This window comes from Lathamus discolor, chromosome 1, assembly GCF_037157495.1.
Source record: "Lathamus discolor isolate bLatDis1 chromosome 1, bLatDis1.hap1, whole genome shotgun sequence".
Lineage (NCBI taxonomy): Eukaryota > Metazoa > Chordata > Aves > Psittaciformes > Psittacidae > Lathamus > Lathamus discolor.
In genome coordinates this window covers 56,387,661-56,405,326 of record NC_088884.1, presented here as the reverse complement: position 1 = coordinate 56,405,326, position 17,666 = coordinate 56,387,661, and the positions used below count along the sequence as shown (strand labels likewise).

General features: G+C 39.7%; 2 protein-coding genes across 2 annotated transcripts in view; one reads left to right on the top strand and one right to left on the bottom strand.

The window, feature by feature from the left end:
- CCDC91 (coiled-coil domain containing 91) overlaps positions 1–17,666 on the top strand; it is a 562,122-nt gene that overhangs the window by 130,696 nt on the left and 413,760 nt on the right. The gene's annotated exons all lie outside the window — the stretch shown is intronic.
- Positions 1–17,666, bottom strand: part of LOC136010716 (potassium voltage-gated channel subfamily KQT member 1-like) — a 475,694-nt gene that overhangs the window by 399,959 nt on the left and 58,069 nt on the right. Inside the window, exons 8-11 of the mRNA XM_065672339.1 lie at positions 13,778–13,888; positions 12,634–12,729; positions 11,638–11,766; positions 9,028–9,190 (exon numbers count right to left, since the gene is read on the bottom strand). Coding sequence (XP_065528411.1) covers positions 9,028–9,190; positions 11,638–11,766; positions 12,634–12,729; positions 13,778–13,888 — 499 coding nt within the window. The remainder of the gene's footprint in view (positions 1–9,027; positions 9,191–11,637; positions 11,767–12,633; positions 12,730–13,777; positions 13,889–17,666) is intronic.

Genomic DNA, 17,666 nt, shown 5'->3' with positions numbered 1-17,666 from the left:
TTGTGCAAAGCGTTCAACACTGTCCCACATGACATCCTTGTCTCTAAATTGGAGAGACATCAATTTGATAGGTAGACCACTCGGTCGATAAAGAACTGGCTGGACGGCCACACACAAAGAGTTGTGGTCAAAGGCCCAGTGTCCAGCTGGAGACCGGTAACGAGTGGTGTCCCTCAGGGATCGGTGTTGGGACCGGTCTTGTTCAACATCTTTGTCGCTGACATGGACAGTGGGATTGAGTGCGCCCTCAGCAAGTTTGCCGATGACACCAAGACGTGTGGTCCGGTTGATATGCTGGAGGGAAGGGATGCCATCCAGAGGGACCTCAACATGCCTGTGAGGTGGGCTGATGCCAACCTGATGAAGTTTAACCATGCCAAGTGCAAGGTCCTACACCTAGGTCGGAGCAATCCCAGGCACAGCTACAGGTTGGGCAAAGAAGAGATTCAGAGCAGCCCTGCAGAGGAGGACTTGGGGTGCTGGTCAATGAGAAAATAAACATGAGCCGGCTTCAGTGTGCGCTCGCAGCTCAGAAAACCAACCATATCATGGGCTGCATCAAAAGGAGCATGACCAGCAGGTCGAAGGAGGTGATCCTGCCCCTCTACTCTGCTCTTGTGAGACCTCACCTGGAGTATTGTGTGCAGTTCTGGTGTCCTCAACATAAAAAGGACATGGAACTGCTGGAACAAGTCCAGAGAAGGGCCACAAGGATGATCAGGGGACTGGAGCACCTCCTGTATGAAGATAGGCTGAGAAAGTTGGTGCTGTTTAGCCTGGAGAAGAGAAGGCTGCGTGGAGACCTCATAGCAGCCTTCCAGTACCTGAAGGGGGCCTATAGGGATGCTGGGGAGGGACTCTTCATCAGGGACTGTAGTGACAGGACAAGGGGTAATGGGTTAAAACTTAGACAGGGGAAGTTTAGATTGGATATAAGGAGGAAATTCTTTCCTGTTAGGGTGGTGAGGCACTGGAATGGGTTGCCTAGGGAGGTTGTGAGTGCTCCATCCCTGGCGGTGTTCAAGGCCAGGTTGGACATAGCCTTGGGTGGGATGGTTTAGTGTGAGGTGTCCCTGCCCATGGCAGTGGGGTTGGAAGTTGATGATCTTAAGGTCCTTTCCAATCATAACTATTCTATGATTCTATGGTTACTTACATCCTTCCCACTATCTGGGGTTTTACAAATAGTTTCCCCACTCAGGATTATTCTAGGAAATTGCCTTTCAATGCATCTCACCAGCCTCCTATCAGTCTTGTTAGAGGCTCTTAGGTTGTTTCTGACCACTTTCTTAATCCTTATCTACTTACTCTGCAAGCCCAGATAACTAAAAGCAACCTGACTTTGGTGTTTTCAGGGAGAATAATCCTTTCCATTCTGTTGACTCAATTTGCTTTTCACTGAATCATTTGCCAAATAATAGCAAGTGACACAATTTATAGTGTTTATTTTCAGTGAAAAGAAAAAAGCATTATTTCCTCACATCATTGCTGTCCTTACATTTTATGTTTAAGAATTAGACCAAGCTTCCACTCTGCATAGATTTTCATCTCAAGTTTAGGTCATGAAAAGAAACAATTTACCCAGATTTTTCCTACCTTTCCTACATTTTGGAAAAATGACAGCTTGGGATATCCACTGTGGAGCTCCTGTGTCTCCTGACTTCTTCTGTATTATCTTGCATTAGCACTGCTAGAACCAGGGCTAAGTTTTGCACTGAATTTGCAAGACCTAGGGAATGGTGCTCTGTCCAAACTCTTCCTGGTTTCACTTTAAGTGATTTAGCTGTAACAGCAATTTCTCTAATTGAGCAGGTGTCTATATCTAACTTGGTTTACTTTTGTTTATCTTTGTGTTGTACAACCATAGTTTCATATCTATGGTAACAACAGCAGTTATACTACTAGCATGAGATATTTACAACTAAATAATGACATAGTTTATAGAAATACAGACTGGGTAGAAAGAGTCCTTGAGAAGTGGAAATACAGGATGCTGTGTACAGGAACAGAGGCATAAGATAGGAGATGGGGCACAATCTTGGCATTGGAGACCCCACAGCTATAAGCAGTTCACTAATAGTCAGTTAAAATACAAATGAACTCCTGGAGCAGGACAAAACGGGTTTCAAAGGTAGAGAACAAAGGAATCCTATGTTGCACACATAAAAGGTAACATACACGTAAATTTGGATGAAACCTGGAGCTGCGCACCAATGAAGAAATACGTAAATGTACGTTAGGAAACGTTTATAAGTGACCCCAAGTGAATCTCAGGAGAGGAAGAAGAAACTGTCATCACAAACATCATATTCCTCCCTGTGAAGGACACCAGATTTCAACAACTCATTGTACCACTTCCTCTTCTTCCGCTGCAGTAAATGAAACCTTAGGGCCCAGAGGAGCATAAAGGCCAGGAAAATAGGTAGAAATTCAGTTTTGATTTGTTACAGTTTTGATTGTTTTTTTTTTTTACTATTATTGCAACTTTTAAAATATGTGAAAACCAGATTGCATTTGATTCTTTTATAAGGATTAGCTCAGACTAATAGCAATTAAATCTCAAAATTTCAGTTATACTAGCACTAGATTTTAATTCTACTGTTATAACACGCTTCCTCTCATTTATAAAAAAAGACTGAACCTCACACTTTGTAGTCTTGCTTCTATTTATTAACTTTAAGTTTTCATCCTTAAATTCCAAAAACTCTATTTCACTTCTCTCTCCTTGCCAAGGTTGGCTAAGTCTATCATTTTACGGCTACACTCCAACACACCTTTCATATTCTTAATCAAAACTTTAGAGGTACGACTCAAAGGTAGAAAACTCCTTCCACTCTCCACCTTCTGTACTGAGGCTACTGAAGACCTAAGCTGAATAGTAGGTTTTCTCAATGCATTCCTTCAGACACAGGTATCAGGAAAAGCCCACGAAGTCCTGTATTGCGAGAAGAGGCTGTTGGTTGCTCAAACATAAAAGGGAAAAATGATTTCCTGTCTTTAAGGTCAACAGTTCAATTCTCCCTTGACACCCTTATGACAGGGTCTGGTGTCTTCTTCCTTCCTTCTCTTGCCCAGAGACCTACACAGCAAGACTATCATTACGTATATTCCAGATCCAAGAGCAAAAATTGTCAGGGCCGCATAGATTCACAGGATGGTTTGGGTTGGAAAGGACCTTAAGATCATCCAGTTCCAACCCCTGTGCCATAGGCAGGGATGCCTCACACTAGACCATGTTGCCCAACATGCTGTCCCACCTGGCCTTGAACACTGCCAGGGATGGAGCATTTACCACTTCTTTGGGCAACCTGTTCCAGCGCCTCACCACCCTCACAGTAAAGAACTTCCTTACATCTAACCTGAATCAGTACCACGAAACAGCTTACCAAAACCTACACAATTTATTAGGTCAATTTAATCTCACTTTTAAAAGCTGCCTTTATTACTAGGCAACATGTTTACTCAAGTATGTGATGTGAATAAATGATATATTTTCTACATTAATGTTTAACAGTTTCTTGAAACACTAATTTTTGACAACAAAACAGCTGATTCTAGGATATACCCTCCTTTGCAGCTTAATTATTATTTCTGCCTCACTGCTATGCTGATACTGTCTTTTCTCCCAATTTTAATAGCTTTACCAGAAACACCACTACAACCAGTCCATGGGGGACTGGAATTCTGTTGCTCATTTGGGTTTCTAACTCTGTAACACAAACTTGTCATTCACCATGTGCTTATGCTAAGCCAATGCCATCAAAGTCTCCCTACCATACAGAGAAATTTATTTTTGCTGCTACTGAACAGTTATATTCAATTGTACATCATAACTGAAGTTAGTTATAACATTTTCAACTAAATGAAATTTCATCAAATGTACTGTCTTTGATGAAGCAAAAATGTTTTCTGGATTAATTAAAATTAATAAAAATTAATTTTATTATAAAGGTCTAAATTTAGTTTTGCTGATATTACTAATCAGAAGAAGTTTGAGAGCTGCAAATACCTTCTCTCACTATGCACTCTCACGGTCTTTGGGAGCATCTGGTACAAAATGCCTGCTCAAGTCTGGTGTGACCAGTGATCTAAATGCTGATCCTAAATCAGGCAGAACAGGAAATTGAATATATACAGAGTAAAAATAAATTTTTAAACCTCAAAAGCTGCCAGATTTAATCAGAAGTAAGAGTAAGTTTGGCAGTGGCAGCTGCTCTCTTCCTCTTAGCTTCCAACTCCCCTTCAACTCCCCTACCCCTCCCAGTTCTACCATCCACTTTGGTCATGCAAGATAAACTACAGCATTCACTGAAAGTTCTCACTCAGGACAGTCAGGGCTGAAACAGCCAAGACCAAAAACTTTCTGATAGAGGCATACAGGTATATTTTCACAATTCTTATGCACAGACAAGTACCATTAGCTCCTACAAGTCCTGAACTTACAAATTAAACAGCCCTACGCTGAATATAGGTTTTTTCTGCAAAACCACCAGCATCTGCTCAACTCATCTTCTTAAGAGCATGAAGTTGTTCCAAAGCATAGTATCTGGATACTTTCTCTTGCTGATTTGGAGCATAACTTTATATTTACGCTTTTCTGACTTACTGACAGTTATGCAGCCCCTCAAAAGCTTTGCTGTTTGCTTTATTCTGTTAATTTTAGCCACATGTTTTTTCTCACCTTTCACTCAGCTTGTCAGCACTGGAACCTATGAATCTACTTCATTTAACATGTTTGCTTCCTTATATGCACTGCAGATTGTGATCCATCTACACCAGTGAGGGAAAGCAGCCCTTTTTCCCAATGGAAATGCAACCAGTCTCTAGGAACAACCAATCCATTACTAGATAGGTGAATTCTTGAATGTCAGCATCAAAACTAGCATTACAGACAGAATAAATCAACATTAACACTGTTACACACTTTTATATGAAAGGGCTTACAAGGGTATTCTGGGGGGTCACTGAAAATTAGTTCAGCACCACCACCACGGTGAAAAGCTACTCTTTTGCAGTTTTGCTTTAAAATCAGGGAGGGGAAGAATATGTCACATGCAAGAAATTCCAAAAAGTAACTAGAAAAGCACAGTGATAAATAGAGAATTCTGTTTTTACCCTAGCAGAGATTTATCACTGTAAGAGTCTTTTGACTTTGACAAATTTTACAGTAATGAGTTGTGTATACAACCTACAATAACTGACAGAAAATAACATATTCCATCTGCTGGAGATGTCCCAGGAGGCTGCCCTTCAAGGTCCAAAAACTTTCACATTTTTATAATTTCTTTCCTCCCTAATAAAAAACATTATGAAACAGCTATTCAGTTCATTTTGAGAAACATACATTGCAGTGACTAGCTGTTATTCCAAGACAAAATTCAAGTGTATGCAAAAGATCTGAGTTACACTCAAATGTTATTTTTTTTCTTCTACTTGGATCAGTCTTTATGATTTGCCATTCATTCTTGCTATCATAAGTAGCTACCATCTTGATGCTTAAGTGCCTTCTTTTAGTCTTACAGGAACATTAAAGATGGAAGAGTTCATACATGTCTTGTCATACTGTTAACAGACCCTGCTGCAGGGAAGTACGTACAAAATAGTTGGTGAAAGTACAAGATCAATTTCAAGACTATAGAGAACAACTATAATCTCAGGTGAGGATTAATTAATTTTGGGTTTTAAATCACAACATGGAAAAAATTAAACTATACACCCTGGTATGAAGGAGTTCCTCAAAAGAAGCAGTAGATATTCATGAAAGAATATACCACACTAGAGTATCTTTAGCATCACAGTTACTTTCCAGAACTGTTCTTCTTAAATCTATGTTTGCTTTAGCTGTTCCTTTTTAATTTCTTTCTAAATATCTTAATCACTTTGAGAGGTTTGGCTTCAAGCAAGGAAACTATTACTGCAGAATACTCTTTGGCCTTTCCATTCCTGCAAAGACAGTCAAGTTCTCAGGGTTACAGCACTGTTAGTCACACTCAAAACTCCATGCATGGTGCTGAACTAAGTCAGGAACTGTCTTCCTTTTAGGTTATTGTGTTTGTTTCAAGATTCCATCATTTATGGTATGTAAAGATTTAGTTTCTACATCATGCACTATCCACTACATGTTTATTACATACTCAAGTATCTCAGAAACCTTAATGTTGATCGTATCTACAGCCTTTATAAAGCTTCCCTTTTCTCAAACCTTCATAGAGAAGAAGTAAGCATTTTTGCTTAGCTTTGAAAAACATGCTTCCTAAGCAAGTTTTGAGCAAGCCCAGAGGATGCTGCTTGGACATGGATATATGAACAGGATATCCTAAGAAAAACCTTAACTTCATGAAAAGGCACATTCATACAATGTGGTTCCTGGATTAAGGCAAAGCTCCCTTTTATCAAGGAAATTTTAACTTAATTTCAGTCTGTTTCTGCCCAGAATGTAAAATTGCCTTAATGGGACTGTTTATTCTGTTGTCTGCACTTGCCAGGCATTTGTTTCAGGTCTCCCTACAGTCTCTCTTACATCTGACTAGAGCAACAGAAGAGCTATTTTAAAGCAACAACTCCGCTCTTCCTAGGTCAAGCCTATAAAAGAGGTCTAATTCAACCCCAAAGTCTGCCATCATCTGTAAAACATCCAGTCCTCTCAGTCAATGAATAAAATATTCCACTATAGCAACACTGAAACAGAAGCTGGCATGGCACTTTTCAATTGCCTTTATTATTATTTTCTCTGTCTTTTCTACTCTCAGCTTTTTGAGAGGGAAAAAATACTCCAATTTACAGGCTTGAAGCCTAGTACTTCCACTTCCCAAGAATAGAAACCTACTAATTCTGGCCAGAACTTCACCAAGAGAAATCAGGTTTAAACTTTTGAGCGGTGTCAAGAATGTTCAGTCAATTGAGCAATCAAGTTAGCCAGCTTCATTCTTGGAAGCTTTGCAACAGAAGGAATAAATCAGAAAATCAAATGAAGTGTGACTTAGCCTGACACTGGCTAAGGCAAAATGTGAAAGAAAATGAAAAATAGATAAAACTTAACTGGTAAGGGAATAACATGCATGACTGTTTCTCAGAACAAGAATAAATTAGACCAGCTCTAATAAAGAACAAGAAAATGTTTTCAGAAAAAGTGGGGGAAAAAAAAAAAATAATCTTTCATTTTCCTCAGTTACCTAGCTGTCAGGCAGGAAGAGACACAGGCTTGGCTTTTAAATCTCTTTGCTCAGACTAACTATGAATGCTTAAGGCACATAGATTAAGTGAATAAACATACATTTTCAGAGTAATGACTACAGACAACATAGTCTTCAACATCTTAACTCCACTGTTACAACTTACACAACATGTTGCTGCTTCTCTCCATTACCAACTGATACCAGAATATCAAAATACACTAAGCAAAATCTGCTATTACATGATCAGCAAGGGAAGCTGCATGTATCTAATAAACATGCTAAGAATGAACACAGTATGCCATTAAGAAACATGCAGTTAAAGCAGCAAATTTATAAATCACACAGCCACACCCTTTCCCAGAACCCTATAAAAAGCACTGGAAATACCAAACAACTAAAATACCATCGCTGCTGAAAAGCACGCTGACCTCAAAGTGACAGAGACAAGATTTATATGAGTTTATAAAACAAAGAACATGAGGAGTAATGAAAACCTCAATCAGTGGAAGAAACTCTTCCACAATGGCAGTTCATGTCTATCAGTTGCACGAAGCACAGGCTTGAAGGTCCCTCTAAATCCCTGTGGGGGTCAAATGTTCATATTCCCTATAGATATGCTTCAGTATGCCCCGGCTCTCAGATCCCTGCTATTCCACATCTGACTGACTATTGTGTCATACATGACAGTGGCATTGACAATACAATCTAGGAACCATATGAAGTCAGAGCAATCCAATAAAACTCCTACCTTTGTTTGTGTTCAATACAGAAGACACTATATATTCCTTCTGAGGCAAAAATATATAAAGTAGTTTTTATTAAAGAACCCATCACATCAAGACTGCAGCCATATTCTCCCCAGGCTGAAATTCTGTGTCAGCTTCAATATCACATAACAGCAGCAATTTTATACAGAGTTGATGTTAGGTTTTCATCTGTCTTCGATAAACCTCAAGACAAAGCACCACCTGATAACATACCTTAGACTACAGCCAGCATCTTTGAATACATCAGTTAACTTGGCAAGACTTTGCATGCCTGTGGGTATGGAATATAACTCCTCCAATAAGACTATGAGGAAACAATCTCCCATTCAGCTAAAGTCTTAGCAGATCCAGAACTAGCACAGTTTCCCCCAATCCCATCAGACAAAGGAAATAAAAACAAAGGAGGAAAAGTTAGCTTACAAGAAAAAACCCTGACTTTATAGTAAACAACACTGTTTCATACCCACATTTCGACTACAAACTTAATTAAAATGAATCCTACAAACAAAGCAATACCTTAGCTCAGCAGCGAAATTTAACCAGTTTCCAGGTTGAAATGCAACAGCCTCCTATACCAACACACAATATTTTAAATTAAGCAAGAAAAATCCCTACTTATCAAAACCTCATGGTTGGCACACACATAAAAATATTTGGCTTTTCCTATCATAATTTACTTGCACAGTGTTTAAGAGGGTGCTGTAAAAAAGTAAAGATATTTTTCATGTTTTATTTTCCTTCCTTCAGGCTTTACATGAGGTTAAATTTAAACATGTAGTAGACAGGGAGAAGCTTTCCATCCACCTCTGAGATAACTGAAAAAAGTAGAATTAACAATATATCCACCATCTTAACTTTGGTATACCAAGAAAGTTCTTTTGATATTCACACCACATGAATCTGAAGGTTTCCTTTAATTTGTGTTCCCCCTGTTTTTGGCATATAACTGTCCTTGGTTTGAGGCACCTTCCTTTACTGATTAATTTTTTTCCCCCCACCCTAGATATTTTCCCTTCACCAGTTCAATTCTCTTTAACATTGTCTCTTAAAAAATGCTAACCCAAACATAAGTAAGATTAAATTACCTCCGGGTTCCTCAATGTAGAAAGACACATCTTTTTTGTCTTCTTGTCCATCAATGTGATCATAAGTGATCTGTGGAACAGACAAGGCACTTTCTCCTTGGTTTATTACAGGTGCAGAACCGTTACCACAGCCTACTTTCCCTTTTCTTTTGTATCTTCTAGCCTGTGGTGGTAGAAATGGGATGAAATCAGAAGATACTATCAGAATAAAAGTAAAGTAAACATATGAACTTCACTATATGGTTGGTTGTTTGGGGTTGTTTTGTAAAGAATGCAATTGTAATTCAGCAAAAGTGTTACAGCCTTGGTTGATGTTCTCAAAGTGGCTGATTCTGAATTATCAACTTAAATCTGGTAAGAATTTGATTCACAGAAGTTGCCTAGCACATTCTGAAAATCAGATCTCTGGTAAAATTTCCCAAACTGGGTCCAAACCCCAAGGCACTCAAAATACTAACCACTTGAGTACACCAGCTTGGCTGTAGCTTCTTTCTAAAGCACTAATTAAACATATCCATAGACTTTGAATTAGGAGCTAGGCACTGTGAAGTCTTTTCAACTAAACAAAATTTCGCCTTTTACCAAAAAGGCTGAACTAGGCACATCAGGAGAAAATAAAACCTTTCTTCTGCCTCCAAAGTTGAAGTTGTGATTTCAGAAGCCTGATGGGCAACCTAATAAACACCCTACAACTGGCACGAAAGAAGTGTTGGGGGGGGGGGGCTGGGCAAGGAAGAGAAGGTTTGTTGTTAACTGGTTCCAAGCAAGGCTGGTCTCCATCTGTCTTTCCATCTTTGTGACTGCTAGTGACCAACATACCAGCCAATCATATACTGACTACATGGCATGTGCTGTCTGCCTCCCGGATGCTGCCACTACATAGTTACATTAATATTACTTCTCACAATATTTATTCCCAGTCTCAATGATTACCTACTCTTTGGTCTAATCCCACCTCGTCTACTATTCACACACACCCTAAAACAGAGGTTAGAGCCATATTTCAATTCACCTGCTTCTTCAGTAATCTTCTGACAAGGAGCTGAGATCAAAGGCTACTGCACTCCATTCTACAAAATGTTACAGCCTCTGATTTGACCACTAAGCAGTCAGAGATAAACATCATCATCAAGAACATGTATTTGCACATACCAACACAAGTAGTTCAAGGCTCAATACATTCACAAACAGGACAATGCCACTTGGTTAAGTCAACCAATTCCTATTTTATTACTATCTGCATCCAATCTTTTTTTAATTCATTTTTCTGTTCAGCTCTGCAGTAATTAAACTAAACATGTTCAGAATTAATCAAATGAAGGACAAAAAATGGCATAAAATGAGCATTTATTATAGTCGATGGATGAACTACCATGCGTGGAAATGCTTCTAAATGCAAAGATTATGGGCTGTCATAGGAAGAAAAGAAACTAGGAATTTTATGGAGAATAAAATGCACAAGATGATCAACATACATTCAAGTCTTTAGAGTAAGAAGCTAGGTAGAGAAGAAAAGCATTAGCCTCCTTTAACAAGAGAAGATAATCCATTGTAAGAGATGAAAAAAACATTACTATGTTAATGAATTAGGGTTAGCAGTTCACAGGGAAGTTCAGGTTTAGTAATATATTAGGGAAATCCTTCTCTTCAGAGAAAACAGAGGGAAAATACTAAGGGTACTAAAAACTGTCTATTTTTACCATTCTCCAATCCTGCTTAGTATGTGCAGTTCAGCAACACATACTAAGCAGCCTTACTTCAGCTTCACCTCTTTCCTCATGGCCATTCTGCCTCTAGTCATGAAAGTGTTAATCTCATGGCAAAGTTACACTCTGCTCAACACAAGCTGCAGTGCTGCAACACCAAAATATATACATATGTGTACAGATCATGTCAGTGCAGATTTCTACATGTGCTGCGATGAAATGGTACTGCAATTCTCCTCTGGACAATAGGGATCAGTGGGATTTCACTGCCTGAATCCAGGCCTATAACATCACTTTAGAAACCCTGAGTATCTGAGCTAGACCTGCAGCCAACCTGGGCGTTTTTACAAGTGGTGCTGAAGGCTAAGCAAGCTTGCCAATAAAACTACATATGTTTAGGCAATCCCACCTGTGTAGACAAACACTGTTCCACTTTACTGCAGCCATAGCTCATGAATTTGCCCAAATTTCTACACACCGCCCTAAATAAAAGTACCACAGTGAGAAGTGCTTGCAAAGATATGGCCAGCCACGTGTTGAACATTAATGCAAATTTGTATGCTAGCTTCCTCCTTTATTCCTGTATGCAAAATGGGGAAGTGTCATCATTGACTTACACTACCTTCTGGAAGGTAGTGGAGATTTCAAAGGAGATAAACCAATGGGGAATTAGCACCTGCCCAAGCATCAGGGCAAATTTCAAATGAGAAGACACTTGTCCCTCAGGAATATTTTAAGGAAAACTAAACTACTCACGCTGTGACATGGGGAAAGCAACCAAATGTCCCATTACAAATGCTTTTCAGCTCTCCAAATTCTTTGTAGATTTCGTAAGGATTTTGGCAGGTTATCCCAATCAAATGAAAAGCAAGAACAGAAGAGAGCTCTGCCAACGCTCCACTACCTGTTTTCTCAGGCTGGGGCTAGATGGCGCTGGTGGCTTTTTGGGATTTTGCACCGGTGATGTAACATAGATCTTCCATGTTGCTGTAGAACTGCAGGATTTCTCTGCTGCATAGCACCGCCAAAGAGTCTATAAGAAAATCCAAATCCAATAATCTCAGTGAAAAAGCAGCCACTGTTGTCCTGCAGGACACGCAAGTCAAACGTTGTTGCAAATCAAACTGACAGCAAAGTCTTCAATCAATGTAAACATGCTGCAAAAGGGTTCTGACTACAATGACTGTGATGTACCACATCACACCATGCCTAATAATATACACCCCTTCCTGTATACAATTGTGGTAAGTATAATTTGCACCAGGAAACACACTCAGCACACACTGGTCTTAAGTACGCTCTTTACAGCTTTCTCACTAGGAGCGAGAGTCTAACACGCACACAGTAAAACAAACAAACAAACCCAAAACCCCCTCATAAAATCCCCACAAGCATCCTAGAATAATGCTGTTTCCTTTTTTCTGCAATGGGCCACATCTGAGTATTTGTGCACCACGCTATTGCATTCTTTGTATTATCATACACAGAGTTATGCTAGAACACTTTTCTAAATTAAGCTGTGTGTAAACATATACACACACTCAGCAACTCAGGATCTGGCAGCTGCACAAGACCTAAGGGAATATTAAAAGGTAGTTATGAATTAATTATTCTAAAAGATGTTTTTCTTTACTATTTTGCCAAATAGACTCGTTGCATACAGTTTGTGTCATTATGCCTGTGAATAGCAGGTTTGTAAAGCCTTCTATGCTCACTCAGAACAGAGGGGAGAGGCAATTATCTAATTCTATCTGGTGACTGAGGTGAGTCAAAAAGACAAAGTGATTAAATACAAGTCATAGATTTATAGTAAAGTCTAGTAACTGTGATTCTCAGTACTTTACTAAGTCACACTCCCTGTCCAATACTCACCTAAACATTTTACTGTTAGGGGCCTTACCTGAATTAGAGAAGCTGCAGCTGGGATTTGTCTGTTGAAATGCTTCTGACGTTGCTTCTGCTGCACTTTCAGGGCAAAACCAGACCCCAGAATACCCTAAATTTAACCAAAAATTACTAGTCAGACTCCAGTATGGCTTTACATGCCTAAAACAAATACTTAGCTAGGAAATAAAGACATTTTCACAGAAGACTTTCCTAGAAATAGAAAATTTCTGAATTTTCAAATGTCCACAGTGACAAAATGGTATTTATTTCAACAGATAAATCTGAAATTGAGCATGTTGATGTTGGCATCATGTAACTTCAATGAACAGCATGTGTTTATTGCTGTGATCTACAGGTAACTTTAGTCAAAGATTGTCATGTTCCAAAGCAGCCCTACCCAATGGTGTCAGAAGCAAATGTCAATGTCACATGACTGATCTACAGCTATTCTTTGCACTTATTTTTAATTCCTTAAGAGAAAACAAACAAACAAATAAAATCAACAATAAAATCCAAACTACAAGTGAAGCCAGAGCCCAGTGTTGTTTTCCAGGAAAACTGAGCACAGAAGACAAAGATATGTGTTATGATTTCATCATATCTGTTAAAATTGATAGCTACTTAAGATACACTTTGTCTTTTCTAATTATTTTGATGTTGCTGTCTTTATTTCCCTACCCATTTCTTTATCTGAAGACTCCAAAAGCCCAAAGATGCTTTACAGGAGCCGGCAAGAAAGCAGGTGCAGTTTCCTAAACCTCTGCTTTGTGGAACTGTTCCTCTCCTTGCAGGACCCCAGGCTGTTCTTACATAATCACAAAAGGGCGGAAATTAAGTTTCACCTCTGGCACCAACATGCTGATAAAAAACCCTTCTCTTTTGCTTTTCCTCAAAGAATAGCTTCAGTTCTCAAAGTAGTGAAAATTATTCTTACCTCCTTCCTAGGCCACATCTCCAAAATAACTTCAGTAAAGATACAGCAGTTTCATTTGCATGTGTACGTGCACAGACATAAACATACACTTGAGCATGTGTGCATCCACATTCTGAAGCAACGCCCACCTCCATAATTTCCTATCAAAGGCACCAATTTAAAACTACCTGATTGTGAGCCCGAGTCAGACATATTTTAGTAAAGAGATCCAAGTTCTACTTACCGCTGGCAGAGCAAAGAAAGATATAGCAAATACTGAAAAACAGGAAGCTATTGTCTTCCCAATCCATGTCTGGGGAACTTTATCTCCATAACCGATTGTTGTGACTGTTACCTACGTCAGAAACAAACATCTGATTCATTACAACGCAGTACCTTTTTTCCCCCTCCCCAAAAAAAAAAAAAAAAAACAGGAAAAAAAAAGAGAAATTAAAAAGTAGAGAAATATCATGAGATATATACGGATCAACAGTGTTTGGATTTGTGCATAAGGAAACCACAGGAGGACAATAAACGTTACTGGAGCTTTACCCTGTTTTTACATTCTTCAACAGGGATTCACAACTAATTTGGATGCAACAGTAGTCTGGACCCAGGATGGCTGTTCTCACAGTTTGTAGCTGGCTGTTTCTACCCTTCCAAAACTACAAGGATTTGCCCTGTAGGCTTGATACCATAGGCTTACAGTACTTCCACTTTTGCTTTTAAAATGTAGTTCCACAGAGTTGAGAAGAAAGCCCTGAACACACTGACTTGCATGCAGCTAAATACACAGACATTGCTGAACTCCACAGTTAGGCAGAGACACTAGGTGCAGCAGGGTAAAAGCTATGCCCTGTGCTGGAAGGAAGGAAATGGTACAGAACTAACACAATCCAATTTGAATCTTCAGAGCAAAAGAAACACACGACCATTCCAAGACATGTTATCTCCCAATATAAATATTCCAGGAGATGAGGAGCTAAGTACAGCCGGGCACCATGTTCAGCTTTTTTCCTTCCCCACACAATATAGCTCTTTGCTGCTCAAAATGGGGCTTAAACCACAGGACCTACTCATCATGGTGTAGCAAAAACCAGGTTCTACCTAAAAGACAGAGAGCCCAAAGTCAAGACAGATAACAAGCAGAGCAGTGTCCCCACAACCAGGAGCCAGTCCCATAACACTCAAGCAAAAGAGATGCAGAAAGAACAGCTAGGTGCAATCAGGAATCCAGATTATAAAGCAGTATCACAAACAGCTGTGAAACAGGTCCAACATCAAGACAGGAGGTCCACCCACAGGTCATAGTTAGAATTAGGTCCAGTAGTCAGCATATGGATCCACCTGATGAGGCAAATTCAAGCTATCAGCCCATGAGCTGTGGAGGGACTAAATCGCTGTGGAGGGACTAAATCACTGTGGAGGTGTCAGGCCACCCTGAACAGCCACAGAGGCAAGGACAAGCTGAGTGGGACAGAGGTTTGAGGCTGTTTCTAAAGACCCCCAGCAGGCTGGAAAAGAATTGATTAGAAGGCCAGTGGTCAGTGAAGGATTAGTTCTGTGAGGCCATCAGGGTACAGGTGAAGGCTGGCCTATCAGAAGGGTTTGTAGTATAACAAGGACCAGCTGGTCCCCAGCAGATGGTGATGCTAAGGAAAGAGCTCAAGATAAGCCAAGGGAATCCTACAGCTGGTGAATCAGGGACCTCACCACCCTGGGCCCAGCCCCACAGTGGTACAGACTCAAAGGCAGTGGCCATGTCCCACTAAGAGTTTAAATTGCAGAATCATGGAATTGTCAGGGTTGGAAGGACCTTCAAAGATCATCTAGTCCAACCCCCTGCCAAGGCAGGGTCACCTAAAGCAGGTTACACAAGACCGTATCCAGGCAGATTTGGAATGGCTCCAGAGAGGGAGACTCCACAGTTCCCTGAGTAGCCTGTTCCAGTGCTCTGCCACTATCAGCATAAAGTTCTTCCTCATGTTGAGGTGAAACTTATAGTGTTTTAGTTTATGGTCATTGCTTCACGTCCTGTTGCTGGGGTCCACTGTCTGGCACCATCCTCCTGGCACCCACCTTTGAGATACTGATATGAGATCTCTCGGTCTGCTTTTCTCTAGACTAAACAGGCCAGCTCCTGCAGTCTCTCCTCATACAAAAGATGCTCCAAACCCCTGCTCATTCTTGTGACTTCTGCTGGACCCTCTCCATGAGCTCCTTGTGTTTCTTGTACCAAGGAACCAGAACTGAGCACAGTTATACCAAGGTAATGAGGTAAGATTGAGGTTAAATACGGAAGCCAACCCACAGGTTGACCAACTACTATCAAAGTAAGCTTTTTAAAGTAAAAAAAAAAAAAAAAAAGAAAAAGAGAAAATAGGCTAGTGTTTATTCCTTATGAATCTCTCTCTTGATGAAGTCAACTTTGTGGTACCTACATCCTCTAATGAATATTATTACTTTGAACTGCAAACTGCTCTCAGCAGGAGCTCTGTCTTGCCAGGTGTTTGTCCAGATTTAATATGGTTTGCCCATGAAATGACTCAGGTGCTGTGTACTACCAGCAGTACAAACAGATGAGTTTGCCAGCCCCCAAAATTCAGCTTTGAAATGCAGTATGTGTTAGTGGGGAGTGGAGGAAGTTAAAGCAGTTTCTTTAACGACACTTCAACTCTTCAGTGCACCCAGATGACCCCTTAAAGTCTGGGATTTTTCCTTCCTTTTCCTCTCTTTTTCTTATGAAAGGCTTCTTGTTATTTTGGGGGGTTTGTTGGTTTTTGGTGGGGTGGTTGTTTTTTTATAGTTCTCCAGCACTCAGGATTTAAAAACAAACTGCAGTAATGTTGAGCTGCCTTAGTGTTACTATGGAAGACAGCATGAAAGCTGTAACCACAGAAAAGATGATTTTCCATCTCTACAGCAGGCATTTGGCTGGAAGATTCCTGCAGGTGCCTGAACATGTCTCAGAGAGTTTACCCCTGGCTACCTTAAGAGGGTTACTTCTTGGTAATTTAATTAATGCATTGAAGTATGTGGAAAGGATTATAAATAATATAATTCTCTCGCTTTCTTAATCACAACCAGAATGTCTTTCTCCTTGTATATCCAAAAGTTATTAGTTATCTGCTCAGAGAATGTTTAATAACTAAACTTTGAAAAATGACACCTCCTTTGCAACACAGATTTAATATGACACATTCCAGCTGGTATGCACATGTTCTAACACAGGCTCTGAAATCATACATGTATACTTCAAAAAGGAAGAACTCTAATTTGGTAGAAGTCAACAGAGCTTCTCACATGCTTTAAGATAGGCAGATGTCCTGAAGTTTGAAGAGTGAGAATTGCATACCTCAAAAAACATAGTAAATATAAAGGGGTTCAAACTGCTGCCTTTGAAATTGAAATATATTACCGGAAATTATGAGCAATAGATCCCAAGTATCTCTGTCATTTAACACCTACTAGAGCAACTATTTAACTCAAGTTCAGTGGTACAGAATAGTCCTGTTTGTTTGTTGCAGCAAAGCCAATAAGCATTACTATCAGCAAGACAGGAGCATGGAAGGGCCAACAGAAGGGAAACCCTCCTGCATGCCCTTCTTTCCTAAAGAAAAAATACCCAGGAAGGACAAAAACTGCTGTGACATGGGTTGCAATACTGGAAGACTGACAGTGCTGTTGGAAGTGCTTTTGCATGTGTTCTGACATGCCATAACTTTTGAAAGTGGCTTCGTGTAAAATACCACAAGCCTTTGGTATCTATTTGCAGTTTAATCTGTGTGCCTGCCAAATCTAGGTAGAACAACCTTGCATTTAACTGAAGCGGGTGAATGTAGTTAGCATTTAATTCCAACTCTCATTCATTCTTTATTTTCTCTTTTTTCATATTTCTGCCTTTCAGGTCATTTGTATCAAGTTCAGCAAGCTTGCACTTTCTACTCAAAGCAAAATGTTACCCATAATACACACTGTGGTTTTTGTCAGACACATAAGACTTTCAAATACTTGCTATCAAGATTATTTTCCTATGGTTCAGTTTTGAAAGGCAAAAGTGAAATCAAATTTCAGTCCCTAGTAACTCCACATCTGTGTTTCTATGTTACAGAAGATTTGAAAAGAAAAAGAAA